Consider the following 21,287-nt stretch of genomic DNA (forward strand, 5'->3'; position numbering starts at 1 on the left):
ATCTTCATGTGTCACTGAAGGCAGATGTCATTATCTTTTCCATTTTACAGTTGAAATGTTATGGCTCATAGACACAGCAAATAGAGGAGCCAGGATGCACCGGGATGCAAACCTCTCTTTGGAGATGTCAGTATTGAATGTATTCTCTGGTTTCTGTGGCAAGTTTATATTTGAAACAAATACACTCCCGTTAAGGCGTAGAGATATTTTGACCACTCTACATTATTTCCATTCATCTATTTCAGCCAAGGACTCATACCTAGCGTGAACTACTCCTATGTCTGTCTATTTGCTACAAGGTAAGAAAGATACACACACACACACAAACACACAAACAGTGCCAAAAATTTTCACTCAGGTTTGAGGAAAAAAAAAATTAAAAAAGACACATGAGCATTTTGTTTTTAGAACGGTCTCTAAGTTTTCAGAGACTCTATCCGGATTTAGAAAGTTTTCAAAGCTTTGGATTCAGAGTTTACTGCAATTCATGAGACCAGGTTACCTGGTTAGGATCAGGATCCACTTCATCCCAGTTGTGAGTGACATGGCCTTGGTCAATGGATTCAAAGGGCTTGTGAGAAACTGAAGGTAGAATCCTGTACAGCCAGCTATGGGAAAACAAGAACACACTGCCTTAGGGCTGCAGTCTGAGTAAGATACAGATTCAGGAAGATCTTCAGAAGGATCCAAAAGTCTGTGGGCTTTACTAGGAGAAGCAATGAAAAAATATCATTTTTTTAAAAAAAGTATTTCTTTACGAGTGAGAGAGATTGCTCTCATCTGCAAGTTCACGTTCAGAGCAATGCCAAGAGCTGGAAGTCAATCCGGGTTTTCCTCATATGTATGGCAGGAACTTACTGAACTGAGCCATCCCCAATGCCTCCCTCTTGGGATAGGGAACACGCTCATGAAGGAACCCTGAAGGATGCCAGGGTGAGCAGCTTTGAGAAGCTAGCTGGAACACCAAGATTCAATAAGATGGACTCCAGCCCTTCCAGACACCATTATCCTAACAAGGCACAGAAGAAAGAAGCACCCTACTTTTTTTTTTTACAAAACAAAACCAATCTTGTTTTCACAAGGTCTGCCCCTTTAAGATGAAGGAGCATTTACGTCAGAGGGTGGAGGAGGTGTAGCCCAACACTGAGCCATCTGGAGGATAAATGGGCTAGATGTGTCCCATTTCCATTTGATTTCTCCAGTTCCTCATGACGTGACTGCAGTGCTTGAACTGCAAGCCAGGTAATAAACGTCTGCAGCTCCCGACGAAGTATGTGACTGAGAGTATGCACAGCTTAGAACCCGCTCTGTGACCCTGAGCCAGTGACTGCATGTCCTGAATCTTCCTATTCTTCATTTTTATCATCTAGGACTATTGCAAGAACTCAAAGAGCTCCTGAACCTTAAGTGCTTGACACACTGTAATCACTGATTTGCTATTTGTTGAACTGTCTCCCTTAGGTATGGGCTTTTACCAGTGTAAATTTTCCACATTCTCTGTACTGATTGACATTCTAAGCTAACTAATCCAACAAAAATTAATATGTGACAGACATATTGATAGGAAAAGAGAGAGAGAGAGAGAATCTCTAATAATTTTGTGGGGGCCCAATATCTATGATTTAAATGAGTGGTAGCTAAGTTTCAGCCTATAGCAAGGATTGGTCTTATCTTCCTACAGAAAATTTTCAGCAGTTTTAAAAAATTTTTTCTGCATACCTTTGGAAAGTTCTAAACAGATGGGTGAGCCAAGCCTAGTGTCCCCTTATTTATTTATTTATTTTTAGCTGAGTTTATAAAACTCCCCAGGCAGCACTACATTGCCCTGGACAGAGATTTAATTCTGATTCAGGGAACAGAGCCAGCTTCTTAATGAAATGCCAACAGCTCCTTTTCAGCCTCCTGGAACAGAGCTCAGCTCCTGCTGGCTGAAGATATTGCTGAATAATGGGGGCAAGCAGCAGAATCCGGAGACCAGGTGGCCTGTTAGTGGAGGGGCCATAAAGTCAAGAACACAGTCATGAAGGCCAGGCTGTCATAAATCGGAATAGATGGGAGCTGTCTGTGTGCTTTTCTTACCCTGTCTTGTTGGGCTTCCAAAGACAGAGACTGTGAAATAGCAGATTTAACTCCTGATTTTTCACACAAAGGGGGGGAAGTTTCTCCCTACCCCCACCCAGACCACAGACATATCTATCAAAAGAAAAGCAATATTGACGCTGGCTTTGTAGCATGGCACCTGCCATAGCTCCTGCTCAGCTCCCTGACGTCTCCTAGAGATGCCTTGAAATTGAGACAGAAACTGCTCTAGTGGTGCTGTTGATGATGACAATGATGGTGGTAGAGGTGGTGATGATAATGATTTACCTGATGAATCGAGCACTGACAATGTGCTAGCCTCTTTATGTACATGCTTCGCTTCAGTCCTGACCACAATGACGAAATAGGCACTATCGGTATCTGTATTTTATATATGAAAATCTAGAGAGAGGTTCTATGTGGATGATGGGTCCAGGGCAGCCAACATTCACCCAGAAGGTGCGATTAGCCACTAAGGGAAACCATCATCATCATTTGTATGGTGCACTGTGCTTTTTGGAGTCATGTTCTCGTTGGCATCTCTGCAGTCTCTGGGGAGATAAACCTAGTCCCTTGTACTAAGTAGTACAAGACAGCTTGTCCTCCTCCCCAAGTCCCCAAGTGTGGTAGTATCCCTCCTCATAGATGCCCTAGGCTGAAATTCTTACTTACTTACTTTAATCACAACACTTCCTGTCTCCTGAAACTATAGTACCTGTTACAGCCAAGGGATTAATCAAAGGGGCATGCTTCATTAACCTGGTCCAGAGGTCTAGCGTAAACAAGGGACACGAAAAACTGTTCAAATGAATGTGCTGGTTTCCAGTGAAAGCAAATCTCAAAGAGTTAAAAACCTTAGTAATTCAAACCACAATGACACTATCTTTTCACCACCCAACCTTGGATTATCCAACATGTTCATGCCAAGGACATAATGCTCACATCAACTGAGGAAGATGCTTCTGGGTCTTCTGTAATTTTGACTTAATCATTATATAAAAAATAAAACAAGTAAATTCGAACCCAAAACTTAACTGGCTATTCCTTAAGGAAAGGCCAGAATGACGTATGTTCTTCTGAGTACTGCTGAGAATTGAAAAATGGAAATGGACATGTGAGTTTTGCTGGCTCTGTGCAACTACTCTTCCCTCTCCCCTTCTTCCACTGGGCATTCAGTTCTAGCTCCGGATGAGGTGGATCCTTCACTTCTACGACCTAGAACATAGCTCAGGTAAGGATCTGGGGACAGTCCTGCCACGTTATGGCTTAAGTATGGGAGGCAGCACAGGGTTCTGGGCTTAGTTCTAATAATCCACGGGTCAACATGAATCTTGTACCTTCTCTTATTGGTACTCCGTGGACAGGTGAAAGCTGATCCTGAGAGCTGCTCAGCATACAGGTTGTAGGGGCATATCTGAGGATTGTTCTGAAACAAAGGAAGCAAGCAAAATAAAATAAAACAAAAAACCTAAAAAACGGCAAGCAAACAAAACAATAAGAAAAACAGCATCACTCCAATTCAAAGACTATCTTACTTTCCCAAAGTCTCAGTGAAAGAATCCTGTCCTGGGCAACTGCATATAACCATTACCCAGCCAATATACATGTCTTGGGATATCTTCTTATATGACTCTTACCCATAATTCTACATGTAATATATGCCTTCTATAGAAAGTTTGCAAAACATATGTTATCACACATTATCTCCCAATCCAGGTACACCCTGTGTTAACATGTTAGTAATTTCTTTCTATTCTCAGCTTCCAAATAGGGCTATTATGGTACATATGGTCTTGAGATAATCAGGCATTTCCTTCCTGCTTACTTTTCTTTATTCTCTCTCTCTCATTCCCTCTCTCCAACCCTTCCACTTTCTTTCACTTGCTTTCTAAGAAAACAGTATATAATAAATATGTTTATGCTGAGAAACAGTCTTCAAAATGGTTTGCAGGCAGACATTTGGTGCGACAGTCAAGATGCCACTTAAGAAGACATCATCCTGTACCAGAGTGCTTGGGTTTCAATCCTGGCCCTGCTCTTCATTCCAGCTTCTTGCTAATGCCTGCCCTAGGAGGCAGCAGGTGATGGCTGAAGTAGTTGGGTCGGTGGTATCCACATGGGAGATCCGGACGAGTTCCATACTCCTGGCTTTGCAATGGTTTAGTTCTGCCTGTTCGCAGGCCTTTGGGAAGTAAGCTGCAGATGGGAGACTTCTGTGTGCCTTTTTTTTTTGTTTCAAATAAAATGAAAAGAAGTTCTTTAAAAGTTTAAAAAGTTTTGAAAAATGCTTTTGTGTCATATTTTTATTATCATAACCAACAGTTATGTGAGCATCTTTATGCATGCATTGTTTATTTAAAATTTTATTAATTTATTTGAAAGGTTAATAGAGAGAGATCTACCTCCATCTATTGATTCACTCCCTAATTGTCCACAATGGCCTGATTTGAGCCCGGTTGTTGCCAGGAGTCCAGAACTCAATTTAGGTCCACTATATTGGTTTCAGGAACCCAAGTATTTGAGCCATGCATCAGGTGCTGTTTCCTGAATATGCATCAGCAGGAAGTTAGAATTGGAAGTGGTTTTAAGACTCAAGTCCAGCTACATCCAATATGGAATGTGAGCCTCTTAGGTAACATCTTAACCACCATGCAAACTACCTACCCCATCTACATATGCTTTTAAAGTACCTTACTATTTTCTATGTTGTGATATTTTATTCAAGAGAACCATGAGGAAGTCATTTTACAGCAGTCTTTGAGGAAGTTAGAAGTTCCTCCAGTTCCTCTTGGAAATTTCTCCAATTTAGATTGGGTGTTTTGACTAGGTAACCACCAATCCAATTTGCAACTTTGTATTGACATTGCTATATATCTCAATTGTCCTAATGGCCTATAAAACTTCTAGATTGTTCACAGGGTTAGTCATCCAGGCCTCTAAAGTCAGAGATCTCTAAAAATTCCATGTATTCATACCTGTCCTTCTGGCAAGGAGCCTGGACAGCGAGGATCCTCTGAAGCACACTCGTTCCCAAATCCAGAGAGGTACTGCAAGGGACAATGACACAAATGCCACGTGAATGACATTTAAAGAGCATTTCACGACATGCACAGTCTATGGAGGTAGCTCACCACTCTAAGCTGTACTTGGTTTATTTGTGGACTTGTCTTGAATTATCTCATCCCAACAATGGGTTCTTGCATTCTGGCTGTATCTGGGAGTTCCTGAGAGGGAAGATGGATCAGACACCACCTCAACTGCAGGTTGCTAGGCTCTTGCTGGGACAAGATTGCAATTTACTTGCGATTGGAGCTCAATTTCCCCTACATTTTCTCAAGCAGAAAAGGAGAAAAAAAGTAGCTGAGAAGAGGAGGATGGCTCAAGCCTGTCAGCAAAACCCTTGTGAGAAACCCTTGTGAGAAAGATTCTTCCAAATTAGCCTTGCTGCAAGCAAAAGCCAACACTAGCCATCACATTTGGCACACATATACATATATTTGTATCTGTGTGGACATGGACACATGTGTACCTTTCATGCCAAATGCCAGCCTGAAACTTTTTCCTGGTGGCACAGTAGAGCTTACTCTAATGGACATCTCTCTTTTTAAAATATATTTTTATTTTGAATTTTGAATTATGTGGTACAATTTCATGTAGGCTAGGATTTCCCCCAAAACTCCCACCCCCGCCAGATTTTCCCCATTTTACTACAATAGTGTAGTCGTCCTTCATAAGGAATCATAATTCTATTAGTCTCTTATATAAGTGTACTCTGACATTGTTGGTACAGATAATGTCAGACAGTCCAGCATCCCATTGTCTACACATGTAATGAACATCTCTTAACTTTACAACTAGAGGGGAGAGATTTCCAACAACAAAATTATGAGGAACCCCTGAAACCAACTCTTACATTGCTAAACACGCCTAAGAGTTCTTATTCATTGCTTAGCTTGTTTCCTGGCCTAAATGCTTCATGGGAGCTAGGACTATGACAGTTTACTTCCAGGTATCCTATGCTTTGGCCCATACAAGATGCTCAAGAGATTTCTGTTGATTTAGTTTTTCATGCAGTCAATTATTTTTTTTTAAGATTTATTTTTATTATTTTTTTATTGGAAAGGCGAATATACAGAGAGGAGAGACAGAGAGGAAGATCTGCCATCCGATGATTCACTCCCCAAGTGAGCGCAACAGGCCGATACTATGCCGTTGCCAGGAGCCAGGAGCCTCTTCTGGGTTTCCCACGCGGGTGCAGGGTCCCAAAGCTTTGGGCTGTCCTCTACTGCTTTCCCAGGCCACAGGCAGGGAGCTGGAAGGGAAGCGGGGCTGCCGGGATAGAACCGGCACCCATATGGGATCCTGGGCGTGCAAGACGAGGACCAGTCAATTATTTTTAACATATATTTATCAATTTGAAAGACAAAGCAACACACATATGTGTGTGTGTGTATATATATATATATATATATATATATATATATATACATACATACATACATACCTATATATATAGAGAGAGAGAGGGGGAGAAAGTGTGTGAGAGAGAGAGAGAGAGAGAGAGATGGAGCTTATACCCATTAGTTCATTCCCTGAAAGACTGCAAAGTCAGGTCTGGGTCATCCAAAATCAGGAGATTCCTACATGCATGGAACTACCCAACTATTGGACCATCATCCACTGCCTTCCCAGGCTCATTGGCAGGAAGTTGGATCTAAAGCTGAGCAGCTAGCATTCAAACAGGCACCCTGATAGGTGATGCCAGTGTTGCAAGCCCCCACTTAACCTGCTGAGTAACAGTACTGGTACCAAGAACCAATTCTTTTATTATTATTAGTAGTAGTAGTAGTATTTTAAGAGTTATTTATTTTATTTGAAAGAAAGAGAGAGAGAAAGAGAGAGATATTCCCTCTGCTGCTTCATTCCACAAATAGATGCAATAGCCAGGGCTGGGCCAGGCCAAGTCCAGGAGCCTAGAACTCCAGGAAGCATGCCAGGAAGATGGCAAGGACTTGGACCATCTTCCACTGCTTTTCCAGGAGCATCAGCAGGGAGATGGATTGGGAGCAGAGCACCTGGGACTCCAACAGGCACTCATGTGGGATGCTGGCGTCACAGGCATGGGCTTAACCTGCTGAGTCACAATGCTGGCTCTTCAAGAGCTTATTCTTATACGGGCAAAAAAAAAAAATAATAATAACACTTTTTTTTTTTTTTTGCTCTAACTTATACACCTATCGATTTTAGCCTAGGATAGTTAGAGTATAGCCTGGCTCAGTGAACAAAACGCTCCACCTGAGGCATATCTCCTTATGAAAGAGAAGAAGGATGACAGGGGTGAAGGGCAGGTCCCCCAGAGTTCTCAACAGCATGCAGCAGAATGAGCTAGGTACACCATGCTGATGCACAAGCCGTGATTAAACAGGCAGTGCCCCTATTTGGAATTCATATCAAATGTGAAATGTTATGACTTAGAAAGAAACGAAAGGGAAATGATTCTTTTTGCCTTTAGATGGAAAATGTTGTATATCTGAAAATTTACCATTACCTCGTCTTCAGGTTCTGTTATACACAGATTTGTTCAGGAGCAGCACGCAGTTTGCAATTTCTTTTGGGAATGGCAGAGACCATTCAGTTGTTCGATTCTTTACTGGATACAATTTTCTTTTCTCGAATTGAAACCCAGGCTCACCATCAACAGGATTGAATCTGAGCTGCTGAGATTCATATCGACCTCAAATGATCTTCTTACTGTGAAATGCAGTTTTAGACTAGCCTGTGACGGAAGCTACTACATATTCTGGTTCGTTCCTTTGTTCTAGTGCTGCATTGTCTGTGCAAGAGAGGAAGGAAGGTTTGAGTGCTGTCCAGTACAGCTGAGCTTTCTGGCAGGCGTGGGGGCACTTACTCATTAGCCTTCCTCTTTCTTTGCAGTTGCTTGGCCTCCGGACAAAGTCCAAGGTTTTGTGTGTTTTTGGGAACAAGGGAAAAGAGAGCTCACAGATGTGAACTGAAGCATTTGATTCAGGCTTTGCTTAAAAAAAAAGAAAAGAAAAGAAAAAAGAAGGAACAGCTGGTGATCTGGAAGGAAGCCACCCAAGTGCCAAGAGAGGTGTGAGTTCTGGATCTGTCTCTTCATCCTAACTGCAGAGCCTGGCTGCAGAGGAGGGGCCAGAAAATGCCAAGTCACTCTCAAATCACTTTGTGTTTCTAATCCTGAGAGCAAAATTACAGATGAGTTTATGAGAGCTTTGTGATGCTTTCCACAGCTGGAGGCTTTAAGCTCAAGGACAGAACCTGAACTCTACTTTTATCATATTTGAAAATCCAAGCACTCCACTCCAGCTGGTTCAGTGATTATGTAAAAATATGCTTTCTACAGAAATAACGATCTAACATGAAGCAACTGTGTTTGTATGTTTTCTTCAGTTCAGATTTATGAACACTTAGATCCAATGAAAATATAATTTCATTTCTCCAAGAGAATTATATGCATTCTTTTAAATAAGAGAATAAATTATCAAGCTTCATGTGACTTGACTGCCATCAGTTCTTTGGCAGCTGACTCGTCTACAGCTTTTTCATTCTCACATGGTCCCCAGGATATGAATCACTTGTCAGAGTAGTTTTATGAGGTGGTGCCTTCTGACTCTGACTCTAGGTAACACCTGATGGGATGAGCAGATGGCATACCTCACCTCCTCTCACTGAGTATGAAGGAAACAGCAGTCAAGGTAGAGATGGACCTACTGCTACCTTCTTTCTTATGGAAAGAATCCAGTATTTCTAGTTAACATGGATGGGAACCTAAGATGCAGTTTGTTAGGGGAAGTCGAAGGTTATTGTTGTAGGTTGCATAAGGACTGTCTTAATCTTTGAAATTTGTGTCTTCTGAAAGCAAGAGAAATGTTCGCAGTTGAGATTGAATTAAGGATCTGGGGCTGAGGAAAGATGTCCTGATTAGTGTTGGGTCCTATAAATACATATACAAGTGGCCTTCTATGGCAGAGGTAGTAACAGAGCTGATTACAAACCAGGAGTAGTTCATATGCTGACAAAACAGAGCTTTGAAGGTTGTCTTCTGAAGATGAAGGAAGGGACCACAAGCCAAGGAAAAAGAATGTGCTCCAGAGAAGAGAGGGACAGAGATAACTCACTGTGTCTTCAAAATAATCAGCTGTGTGAGCATCCTGTCTTTATCTCAGTGATACCGATTTCAGATTTTTAACAATGACTTGACAGGCAAAGAGAGAGTAAGCAAGTAAGGATTCCCATTCTCCAGTTCATTCTCCAATTGCTCACGGTGGCTGAGACAGGGCTAGGTGAAAGCTCAGTGCTAGGGACTCATTCCTCCTTGCCTGTGTGGGTAGCCGGAAGCCAATTTTTTGAGATTCTACTGCTGTCACCCAAGGTCTGCATTAACAGGAAGCCGGAGCTAAGAACTGAACTTGAGAGCTGCAATGTGTGATGTGGCAAGGCTTTGAGGCTGGATCCAGGGCCTTGAAGGAGAGGAGGGGTGTTCCCATTTCCTGAACCCCAAGTCACAGTTCACTGTCTGCACTACATGTACTGGCTGTGCAAAAGCAACATCCTGGAGTTGCCACGACAACCAAAGGGAAGGAAGTTTCTCTTCTGCTTCTCTGCCCAGGCCTAGGGAGGAGGAGGCGGAAGGCCATACTCCCAGAATAAGACAAGACAGTGGCTTGAATCCTTTCATCCAAAATGCCACTCTTTATCAGCCCAGACACTTGTGTCCCTCTTACCTCTCACCGTGTTCATGACTGAGGGAAAAAAATGCTATTTCCCCTAAAACCAGGGTCTAGTAAGGCACTCCACTTCCTTACCTCTTTGTGGGGCCCTGTTTTCCTACTGCTTTACTCTGAGTAAAGATTCTGTCATGCTTCTGCTTGTTTCCTGGCTTTTTATTTTTGTACTAAGCTGAGTAAGGAGCCCACCAAGCTTCGTTGGTAACACTAACTACCAGGCTGAATCTCTACTCCTTGGTTTCAGATTTCTGACCTCCAGAAACACAAGATAATAAATCTGTGCTGTTTTTAGCCAATAAATGAGTGGCAATTTGTTACTGCAGCAATATGGATCTAATCACATACAGCAGTGGTCCGGTCTGATTAATCATTAGAATCATTCCAGAAGCTAGTTAAAAACAGACCCGAAGTCAGTCAATCAAGCATTTGGTGATGGAGTGGCAAAGTCTGAGTGTTAAACCAGATTTTCATTTTAGAAATAAGGAAACCAAGCTTAGGAGAAGTAAAGCAACTTACCTAAGAAAACCTAGGGTGGTCCATTTAAAATTTTATCATTTTATCTTTTGAATTTTTTCCCTACAGTTAGGCTTTTATATAATTGTGATTTTACTTTAGGCTTTGGATTGACATATTCAATAAAATGAACAAGTAAAACAATTTAAGGTTTAAAAATTACCTAATGTTTGTTGATTGGATGGAGTATGATGTACTGTGACTTTCTATGTTTAGATTCCCAACCTCTGAAACTAACCTTTCCTTATGGAGATTAGACAGCAGGCTGGGAAGTACGTCTTTGAAATTGAGAACAAAGACCAGCATGCAATTTAGACTGTTGTGTTGCTGCTCTGCATAATAATTTGCTCAAAAATTACAGCAGGATAAGGATGTAGCTAGAATTTGTTTGTAAACAGTTGGGATGTTTCTATCTCCTGCTGAACTCCCCCATGGGATTTTCATTAGCAAACAAGTTCCTGTGTACTTTCCCCCTGCCAATATTTCAGCTACCATTCTGGACACGCTGACCTGCATGTCTATTTCTTCGGCTGCCCCTTCTTCAACCCAAGATACAGATGAATACGTTTAGCCACTTCCTGGGTCTCTCTGGCTGGGTTGGCCCTCTAGCAATTCAAATTTGCCTGAACCATTTCAAGTCCCAGAATACCCAGGGCCTTCTGCCTGCACTGTCCTGGGACTGTTTCTTTGGTGTCTCTCTTTATTTAGGCAATTTCTAGTGAAGACTCAGGTCAAGAGCATCCTCCATTAGAAAGCTGTTCTTTACTCTGCATAGGTTAAGCCCAGCTCTTCTCCTAGCACATAGTCCTTTCTCAGAAAAAGAATAAGAGTTAATTCTCAGGTCTAAAGCTACAGAAACACTCTTTTACTCCAGTGTTTTCAGGATACTAATCAAATAGGAAGTTGTATGAATCTTCAAACTCAGCACCAGTTGCAAGGCATCTGGGAAGAAGCTTGGCAGTCTGGCCCACCTGGCATGAGCCATGGTCCTGGGCAGTGCTGCTTACTGCTACTTGCACGTCTGAGGCCCGATCCACGTGCGGGTTGAGTATTAGGCAAGGTGTGGACACTGGCAACATAGTCCCTGTTTCTAGCTTTAACTAGTGACTCTATCTAATAGGAGCCACTGAGGTGTCTCTTTGAATTTGATTTCTGATTCAGACAACCTTTCTGTCTATGAGAAGGATGTTGGGCAAATCTCTTAATTTTGATGAGCTTTAATTGTTCATTAAAAAGCATTAGGAATCTATAAAATACACATATAATATTTTGCTCTTTGTTTAAATGGTTAGCACATAAAAACACATGTATCACCTATACATACTTCTCAATTACACATCAAATAAAAAGGAGGCATTTTCTAATGGAGGTGCTAGGGCTTCTTCTGGACAAGGAATAATTCTGTGCTTCAAATTAAATGAGCAGATTAAGCATCTCTACCAGGTGGGCTGGGATCAGTCCAAGAGGCTGCAGTAATAGGATGATGGGAAACAGCAATAGTGAGAAACATGTGTATCCATGGTGGGGCGGTGCTCTTTGGAGATACAAAAATTCCCAAGATGAGATTTGAAATGAACAAAGGTAAGATGGCCTGTAAGAGCTGCATTGCTTTCCTTGATCATATCTCCCCTGTCCATCAACTTATGTTATGTCTCAGATAACACAGAGGAACCTCTGAACAGTTTCCAAATCCAACAACTTGGAATTCCCAGCTTTCCTAAATTCTGCCTGAAAAAACCACAGTGAGCCTGCCAGCTAGTTTCTTACCTTCAACTCCGCCATTTGCCTTCTGTTGCAGATGTGGGGACTTGAGGAAACCCAGGTCTAGAGAGACTGGGAAATTTTTAAATGCTGTGTTTCTCTTTCAACCTCTTTGTTGTGCCTCACTGGTGAGCAGGTGGCCAGAAGAATTGCCCCACTGCATTTTAGGTAGAAAGTCCAATGAACTTACCTCCAAACATCTTACACAATTCCTTTTGGTTTTTCATTAAGCACAGGGTGTTTGCGAGTTGGCAAAAGCCTAGTTCCTCTTTACCTGAGATAAAACTCACCCAAATATTTTATCCAGTTAAAAGGGAGCTTACTGCAAGGTCTGAAAAATTTGTACCAATTTGGAAAGAAATTGTGCTGCTTGGTGTCTTCTGCATGTTCTGGATGATTCTCTGCTCAGTCCTGACTCAGGCCAGGAAGGAACTCATAGGACAGAGGTCTCACCCCCAACTGGAAAGCAGTGAAGCAATGCACCCCAGCCCAAGTATTTGCCCAGAGGTGCCTGGAGACAGGGAGCAGAACCACACAAGTGTCTCCCAGGATGTGCTCAGCTGGTTGAACTGGAGAACTCTTCTGAGGCAGAAGCATGCCACTTGGAGCAAATGGAGCTGCTGACCATTACTCTTTTTTAATGCCTTGAACTATGTTTAATGTTCCTATAATTTTTTTTTGTTCCCCAATGTCTCATCCCTTTACAAACAGTCCAAGTGATCATTTTCTAGCTACCGTCTCCAAGACTCTCTTGTCCATCATCTTCGCTGTTCTTCCATCACTGCAAAGCAGCAACTTTGTGGCTAGGTATACTCAGGAAGGAAGGAAACAAATCCAGTACCTGCTTGTGCCAGACTTTTCCAGACATTACCTCATTTAATTCACAAAACAATCTCTCTCTCTTTTATTAAGATTTATTTATTTTTATTGGAAAGTCAGATATACGGAGAGGAAGAGACAAAGAGGGAGATCTTCTGTCCGATGATTTACTTTCAAATGGCTGCAATGGCTGGTACTGAACCCATCTGAAGTCAGGAGCCAGGAGCCTCTTCCGGGTCTCCCATGCAGGTGCAGAATCCCAAGATTTTGGGCCATCCTTTCCCAGGCTTCAGGTAGGAAGCTTGATGGGAAGTGGGGCCACCGGGACATGAACTAGCACCCATAAGGATCCTGGCACGTGCAAGGCAAGGATCCTAGCTATTAGGCTACCATTCATGGACTCCCCTCCCCCAAATCTTATAAAACTAGGCTTTATTGTTACAAACTAAAATGAAGCACATCAGGAAAGAAATGGATCTGAATAAAGTACACTGATAATTTTCAAGATAAGCTAGAACTTTGATATTTAAATGTTGTTGACTGGAATTATAAAGAAAGGAAGAAGGAGGGAGGGAGGCAGGTTTGGGAAAGAAAGAAAATCAAGGGAAGGAAGAAAGAAAGGAAAGAAACAAACCACTGTGGTAGACTAAACAAACACCTAAATTCTGCCTTAATGTGTGCTTTTTTTGAATGGGACTTACCTGCTTCTCCCAATAAGAGATGGAGGGTTTTTTTCTTTTTGTTTGTTTGTTTTTTAAACCTCCTTGAATCTTGTTTTACTCAACAGAAACTCGGTACTGAGGTTTTAAAAATGCTTGTGCTTTAAAACTTGTCCATTTTTACAGCATAAGACCTCACACAAATCGACTCTTTTAGCCTCCAGAGATTCAGGGAACAGCCCTGCACATCCCATACTACCCCTAGCAATTGAGGTAACCCAGCTAGCGACTCCAGACACATTTGTGATAGTAGGAAAGACTAGCAGTACTACCAGCTAAGCCAAACCCAAAGTGCTCATTCACAGAATCAGTAGCAAATAGAATGATATTTATGTATGAAAAAAAAAAATCAGTGGAGGGAGGGTAAATATTTATTCAAAAGGCAGAAAAGAGATAGATTCCAAATACTCCAGTGGCCTGAACTGTGCTGGCTGATTCCAGGAGCCACAATCTCCATCTGAGTCTTCCACAGGGGACACAAGGGCCCATAGGCTCGAACCATTTCCTCTTGCTTTCCCAAGTGCATTAGTAGGGAGCCTGATCAGAGTTGACCAGTGCTCCAATAAGGGATGCGGGTGCCATAAACGTAACCCATTATGCTACCACACTGACCCTAGAAAGCTGTGTTTTACACAGCTGAACTTTGAGGTGGCAATCAGAAAACCTGTTTACAGCTTTTAGATGGCTATCAGCAGCCAGTTTGAGACCCTCTGTTTAGGAAATGAACCAGTCTCTAAAAGTCGCCAAGCCCTGTCACATGGCAGAAGCAGCTGAGTGATTTGCTGGTATGTACAAGTGCTCATCTAGTTAAGCCAAAGGGGCCATATTTTTATAAACAAGTGGCAGCAAACTGGATTGATTCTTTCAGACTAGCAGCATACAGGACAGCTCAGCATATGCCAGCACAGAGAGATAATATCGGGATGTTAGTGTTGCTGGAAGGTATAAAATGCAAAACTAGAAGGAAGTGGGAAACAGACCCCAGCTTCATTGAGGCTTTTTCACTGTTCCTATAGTATGCAGACTCACAATGGAATGTGAACAAAAGGAAAACATCTCATGTGTGTCTGAGTTTATGAGTACCTTGGGTCTTGAATCTCTGGATCTTGGAAGTTAGCCTGTGTCGTTACAGAGGAAAGAAAGAAAGAAAGAAAGAAAGAAAGAAAGAAAGAAAGAAAGGAAGGAAGGAAGAAAGGAAGGAAGGAAGGAAGGAAGGAAGGAAGGAAGGAAGAAAGAAAGGAAGGAAGGAAGGAAGGAAGGAAGGAAGGAAGGAAGGAAGGAAGGAAGGAAGAAAGAAAGAAAGAAAGAAAGAAAGAAAGAAAGAAAGAAAGAAAGAAAGAAAGAAAGAAAGAGGAACAATCAAAGGCAAAGACAAAACTTCATTGCTTAGTTTTCCATCAACATTCTGTGCTCTATTGAACCACTTTTGAAGTCAGATTTAAGAAATGTTTTCAGCTATCTTTCCTGAGATGTGATATCTGAAGGAGTAAGAAATCAGTTGACGGACTCTTGTTTGGATTGCTATTGCTTTGAAGGTCTTGGAGACAATTAAAATTCCATCAGATCTCACAAAACTTTAGGGATTGCTCCATAGGCAGGTTAACTTCTTCCCCTGTTTTTTGTAACAAATGGTTCAACAAAACCAGTATTTTCAATGTAACTCCTGTGCTTCAGACACTGCGCCATACACACAAGGGATATGAGAATAAACAAAATATAGCACTGATAGTCCTATATCTCTAATGACTTTCCATTTTAATTAAAACAATCTCACATTAATTCATTAACTTAATAACTTGGGAGGACTATTATAACAGATGTAAACACTGTGATAGGGAAGAGACCAGGGTGTCATGAGAGAGATGGGAGGGCACGCAGCCCAGGCTAGATGGCTCAGGGAAGCCTTCCCAGAGATGATGTCTGTGCCAAATTATACACAATTGAAAGTCAGATGGAAAGGGCATTGAGCAGAGGGAACAGCATGTGCAGTGACAGAAAAGTGATGTGTGGTACGTTCAAAGAGCTATGGTTAGGAGGTATGACTGAAATAGTCAAGTGGAGGGACAGGGAAGGCTTTTGGAAGCAGAGAGCTTTGGCAGACATTGAAGTAGGAGAAATAGAAGGGTTGAACGGGGTGGTTGGCACCTAAAAAGACACTCCAGCAGAGCCACAATATTAAAGCAGTGAGCGGTACTAACAGGGGGCTCCAGATTCATCTGGAGAACCAATATGGGGAATGTGTGAGGCAGAGACACTCAGAAACAGCAGGAACTAGAGATAGCAGGCGACTGCTTCTTCCAGATCTAGCACAAGACAGGAAGTTGACTACAGAATCCCCCCAAGAAAAGTCTGGAATCCACAGACACCAGAAACAAGTGTAATAAGAGGTGATAAAAGCTCAAGACTTCTCCTGGGGAACCCCCAAGAATGCTTTCAGCACACGTTTTGCACTCTCAGGAGAATGGAAGGCTTCTTTGGGACAGGAGCCTGCAAACAGCATACACTTAGATGTAATTATTAAGTATAAAAATACCAATCTTTCTGGAAATGCTTCTTTTTCATGAGGTGGATGTGTACCCTTCCCCTTTAATTCATATAACCTCACAAGAATGATACTTGTTTCTAAAATGAGATAGGACTTATATTACTTTCTTGGTTTTATAGATGTAAAAGTTTGATCTATAAATGGAAGGAATTTTCTGACACTATCATTCTTCCTGTATTAAATATGTTTAAAAATAATCATACAGTGATCTCTCATTAAACATTATTTTAAATGATCTATCAGTCAGCAACTCAATTGGGTTCTTCTTTAATTGTGTTGAAGGCAAATAATTGGAAACCTCATTGGAAAAGGCTTCATTATTCAGCTACTGGAGTCATTCACTTTAATTAAATAGTATGCTTTCATGTAGAGGTGTTTTGCCCAGCTCATTTACTAAGAAAGGGTTGGGGAAATAAAAATGTTAATTTTATGTATGCCCATATAATTTCTTGATAAAAAATTTTGATTTTTATTTTGACATTTTGATAAAACCAACAGAAGCTTTACCACAAACACATGTGCTACAGCTTTGGGCATTTTAAAATAAAGGCTATGTAAGGCAGAGTGACAGAGAGAGGGAGAGATGGAATGAGATCTTCTATTTGCTGTTTTATTCTCCAAAATGGCCATAATGGCTGGGCCTGCACTGGGTTGAAGGCAAAAGCTTGGAACTCCATCCAAGTTTCTCCCATTTGGGTGTCAGGGGCCCAAGAATTTGAACTACCATCTGCTGCTACTCAGGTAACGTGAGAAAGGAGCTGGATTGAAAGTGGAGTAGTTGGGACTTGAAGCAACACTCCGGTAGGGGATGCCGGCATCATTGATTAACCAGCTGGGCCACAGTGATAGGTCTGGATTTGGCTATTTTTTACTAAAGTCCTTTTTATTTTGTTTACAGGGACTTGGCATTTTTTTTCTTTTGAATGGTTTTGTGAAATGGAACAGGCAAAATTCTTAAATAAAGCAAGTATTTAGAATTCTTTTATAGACACCCTGGAGACATTTATACCCTGGGGAGATACATCATAGTATTATTTTCTTTAATGGGAAACAAGGGGATTATGAAAGTAGAGGAAGAAAGAACTAGCACTGAGTTACATTCACAAATAAATCCATTTTACTAGATACAGACATATGAACACTATATGGAAAATGGCTTTCTTAAAACTTGTGCTTATTACACATCTTGGAGAGGATACTTGGCCACATTCCAAACTGAAGGCCACTGACACACACCAGGAAGCTGGACATTACATCCTGGAGGCTGGGGATTGTTACAGGGCAGTGTGAGACAGAGCATTTATAGTCTGCAAAGCCATCACTCTAGAAAGGAGAAGGCATTGATCATGGTTTTACCTCTTGATTGGAGTTGAGGGAGCTGTTTTCCACCATTACTCACTGATAAACCTTAGTGGTTATGCAGTTGGGCAAACCTGGTACAAGAATAGGATGTTGTATAAGGAAGGAACTATTTACCAATAGATATATTTGGATGAAAAAGACAGACCCGCAGGGAAGAAAGTGGCTGTGATAAAAATGATAGCAGTAGATCAAAGATAAGGGCTTCCTATTTTGCCAGCAGGTAGCCTGGCAAACACCTCTGTTCATCTTGGCATGTATAGGCTCGAGCAGAATCAGGTCATTTCACTGAGGTGAGATCATGTAGACCATCCAAAATGAACTTCGACAAACTGCTATAATAGTGCTCATAAAGTCTGCAATGTATCCTCTACTTTCGGATGACTTTCTTCGTTGTCATTCTAAAAGGCTAGATCTGGACTACCTGCTTTGGAATCACCTGGTTTGCCTGTTAAAAATAAACCTGGCCTTTGGGATAAATGGTGAATTTGGGAAGGGCAGATACAAAATCCTGGAATCTGCATTTTAAAAAGTGCACTTCAGGGAACTTTTAAAATATCCTGATGGGTTTGAAAGTCATTGGGTTAAATCCTTAAATGGAAGTGCAGGTTAGTTGTAACTCAATATGTAATCCTAGCTGTATTCCATGCGGTAGTCCTGACACTCTGGTTCTAGATTATTTCACATACACAAACATAATAATGTGGAATAATGAAAGCAGAGGTTGAGATTTCGTGGATCCCTTCCTCTCCCACCACAGTAATTTAGCTCAGTGTTTTGACTACGGAGAAATGAATTTTTAATTTATTTCTCTCCTTTTCCCCAAACAGTATCCTCCTTTGAATTTCAACAGATATTAAATCAATGCAGACATCCTGGAAGACCTTCAAACATCTTAAAATAAGATACACCTTGTACTTTAAAAAATTTAATGAAGCCACCATCCACTGAATAATCACACAGAGTCCTACCTATGTTGGTGCTGAAGCACACACTGTTGAAAAGACTAGATACACTGACTTTGGTGGCACCTGGGAGCTCTTTGTCTCAGTCCAGTCCATCAGTCCCACGATGTCCACTTCCAGAACGGATATAAAAACATTAGCACCATGATATTTAGATTATGAATGCTTTAAATCCATCTAATTCTGAGAACTCAACAGGAAGCCAACATGGATCAACCTCTGTGAATAGCTCTTCCAGAGCATGTAGGAGACAACCTATTACTGGCTTCATGAATGATATACCTATAACAAAAAGCAGATTAACAAAAGCAAAAGGCACACAAACATACTTAATGTAAGTTTTATTGTGACATGGGAACTGTTAGAAATAAAGACTCAGAGAAACCTGTGAATGGACAGTTGTGTGGAAGTACCACTGGAGGCAAAGGATACTCACTGATGATGAGCATAAGAAGGCCTGTTTATTCAGATTCATTTGGCATCTCTATTTTTGTGGCTAAGGTGGTTCCCTTGCTCTGGTTATAGGGAGAGAACAAAGGCATACGGACCTCTTTCAGAGAGGCCAGCTGGGTTTTCTGGCTTGCTTCAGTGGTGAGAGGAAGGAGTGAGTACTGTTCTCTAGTTTTCTCAAAGCCATGGTACTGTATTTAGGAATGGTATGTCCTGAGCCCCATTAACAAGATGAGTGGCGGTGGGTCTCGGGACTGGGCGTCGCATGCCTGGATCCCATACGCCAGCCACCATGTGCACGTGGTGAGCTGTCCCTGGGCGGCCAGAGTGCCATTTGGTCCCAGTTCCGCCTGCTGGCCGCCCAGCCGGGAAACTCTGGGGTTTGAGTTCTTTGAATCACAACTTAGGTAGCTCCAGGTTGAACCCATTGTGCTTCTGGGATGTGAGTCAATCCTAAAGATTCCCAATGACAGTAACTCTTCCTTTGAAGAACTTGTAATCACTTAACAATTCTTAGCACCGAACACCAGTTCATACAAAAGCTAAAGTTCGGGGCTTGTCCAGCAGGATATGCTGTTATCTGACATGAGGATGAATCAGCTGACAGGTCACATTAGGTGGGGCCATGACATTAACTAGCACTCAAGAACCATATCCAGGGGTGACTTCAGTGAGGGATGTGTGGGCCACACCCTGTGGAAATTCTAGCCCTACTGATTAGCTCAACAGTTTGAGTGGTGATGGACTAAGCTAGGTGTGACCAAGGGGCTTGCCATCAATCACAGGCAAAGGAACCCGCAACAGTCTGGACTGGTCAAGGCAGCAGCACCTGAATGTGCATCCTGAATAGGGTGTGGGGTGGGCTGGGCTGCAATATTCACCAGCTCATACATGGCCAAATGGAAGGCCATACTGCGCTGGGCACTGGCCTAAAACCCATTGGCATGTATGAGAACTGGGTCTTGGACTGGCTCAAGTGGAGTAACTTAGGAAACTCCCCTGGCAAGTCACAGCTCCCGCTGGTAAACATGTGGTCCAGATATGGGGGTCAGACAAGCTGGGCAAAGTAGCTCCAATGGCTGGCCATTGTGTGAATTGGTAATGGAGCACAATATACTGGGCAGGGCCCTAGCAAGCCTTGGCCTACAAGCGAAACTAGAAACCAGCATGGAGCACAGGTCATGCTGAAATAGGCTCTTGCACCTACTGGTCTGCGTGAGTCAGGGACACTAAGACACAGTGTCTAAGGCAGAGGCCGGGACAGGTGAGGGGCTCTGCCAAGCTGAGACAGAACAACCACTGGCATGCACATGATCTATGGCTGGGAACAGGCCCAGTTGGGGAGCTAAGGGGACACCCTAGCTGGGTGGAGGTTCACACCAAGGGGCGCATGGGCTGGAATGGGGGCTTCATTCTGATCAGCATACAGTTGTAATCTCCCTTGGCACAAGTGTGGACTGGGACTGGACGCACGCACCAGGCCGGGCCAAACTCCAACACTGTCTGGTGTCCTGGAGGACCAGAGTAGATGTGTGACAGACTAGGCTAGGTATCAACGCCTACTGAGACATATGTGAGCCATATGTGGGTAAGGACGTGCCATGGCTGGGCTGAAACATCCAACAGCAAGAACCAGATTGGGTTGAAGGCCAGTCAGGAAAAGCCACTGTTCCTGCTAGGACAGGAGGTTAACTGAGTAGGGCTGGCTCATGGACCCACTGGTATGCGCAAAAACTGGCATTGGGAAAGCTTCTGATGGAGGAGCCTGGGCAACTTCTCTGACAGGACACAGTCCCTGCAGGTAAGCACAAGAAGCACAATAGGGAACAACCCAGAACAGGCAATGGAAATTATCCCACTGGCATACACATGGTATGGGTTGGGGGCAGACCAGGCTGAACCTGTTCACATTACCTACTGGTGAATCCAAGCACCAGAACAGAGTGTGGGTCGAGCCAGGTTCGGTTGTGACAAAAGCAGTGCACAATACGGAATGCCAAAGTGAGGTTGCCTGTACCAGAAGTGACTGCAGCGCCCAAACAGCATGCGTGAGAATCAGGAAGGGAAGGGGCAGAGCCGGCAGGTGGAATATAAAAGGGAGGGGGTCCCTTGCTGGACAGCTACTCCCACTGGAGGGCATGGGATGGGATGGGGGCAGTCCAGATTAAGCAGGGCTATAACACCTGTGTGCCTCATGTGGACTAGATCAGGGAAAAGCCAGACTGAGCTGATTATTCCTACTGATGCAAACAAAATTAGAGTGGGTGAGGGTTGTTTCGGCTTAGCCACAGCATCAGTTGGCAGAAGCTAG

General features: G+C 42.6%; 1 protein-coding gene across 1 annotated transcript in view; it reads right to left on the bottom strand.

Moving 5' to 3' along the window:
* HGD (homogentisate 1,2-dioxygenase) overlaps positions 1–12,276 on the bottom strand; it is a 48,177-nt gene extending 35,901 nt beyond the window's left edge. Inside the window, exons 1-4 of the mRNA XM_041002691.1 lie at positions 12,126–12,276; positions 5,055–5,126; positions 3,417–3,505; positions 503–608 (exon numbers count right to left, since the gene is read on the bottom strand). Coding sequence (XP_040858625.1) covers positions 503–608; positions 3,417–3,505; positions 5,055–5,126; positions 12,126–12,140 — 282 coding nt within the window. The 5' untranslated portion in view covers positions 12,141–12,276. The remainder of the gene's footprint in view (positions 1–502; positions 609–3,416; positions 3,506–5,054; positions 5,127–12,125) is intronic.
* Between the last annotated feature and the right edge of the window lie 9,011 nt (positions 12,277–21,287).

This window comes from Ochotona curzoniae, unplaced genomic scaffold (genome assembly GCF_017591425.1).
Source record: "Ochotona curzoniae isolate NIBS_2020 unplaced genomic scaffold, NIBS_Ocur_1.0 scaffold_2587, whole genome shotgun sequence".
NCBI classification, from domain to species: Eukaryota; Metazoa; Chordata; class Mammalia; order Lagomorpha; family Ochotonidae; genus Ochotona; species Ochotona curzoniae.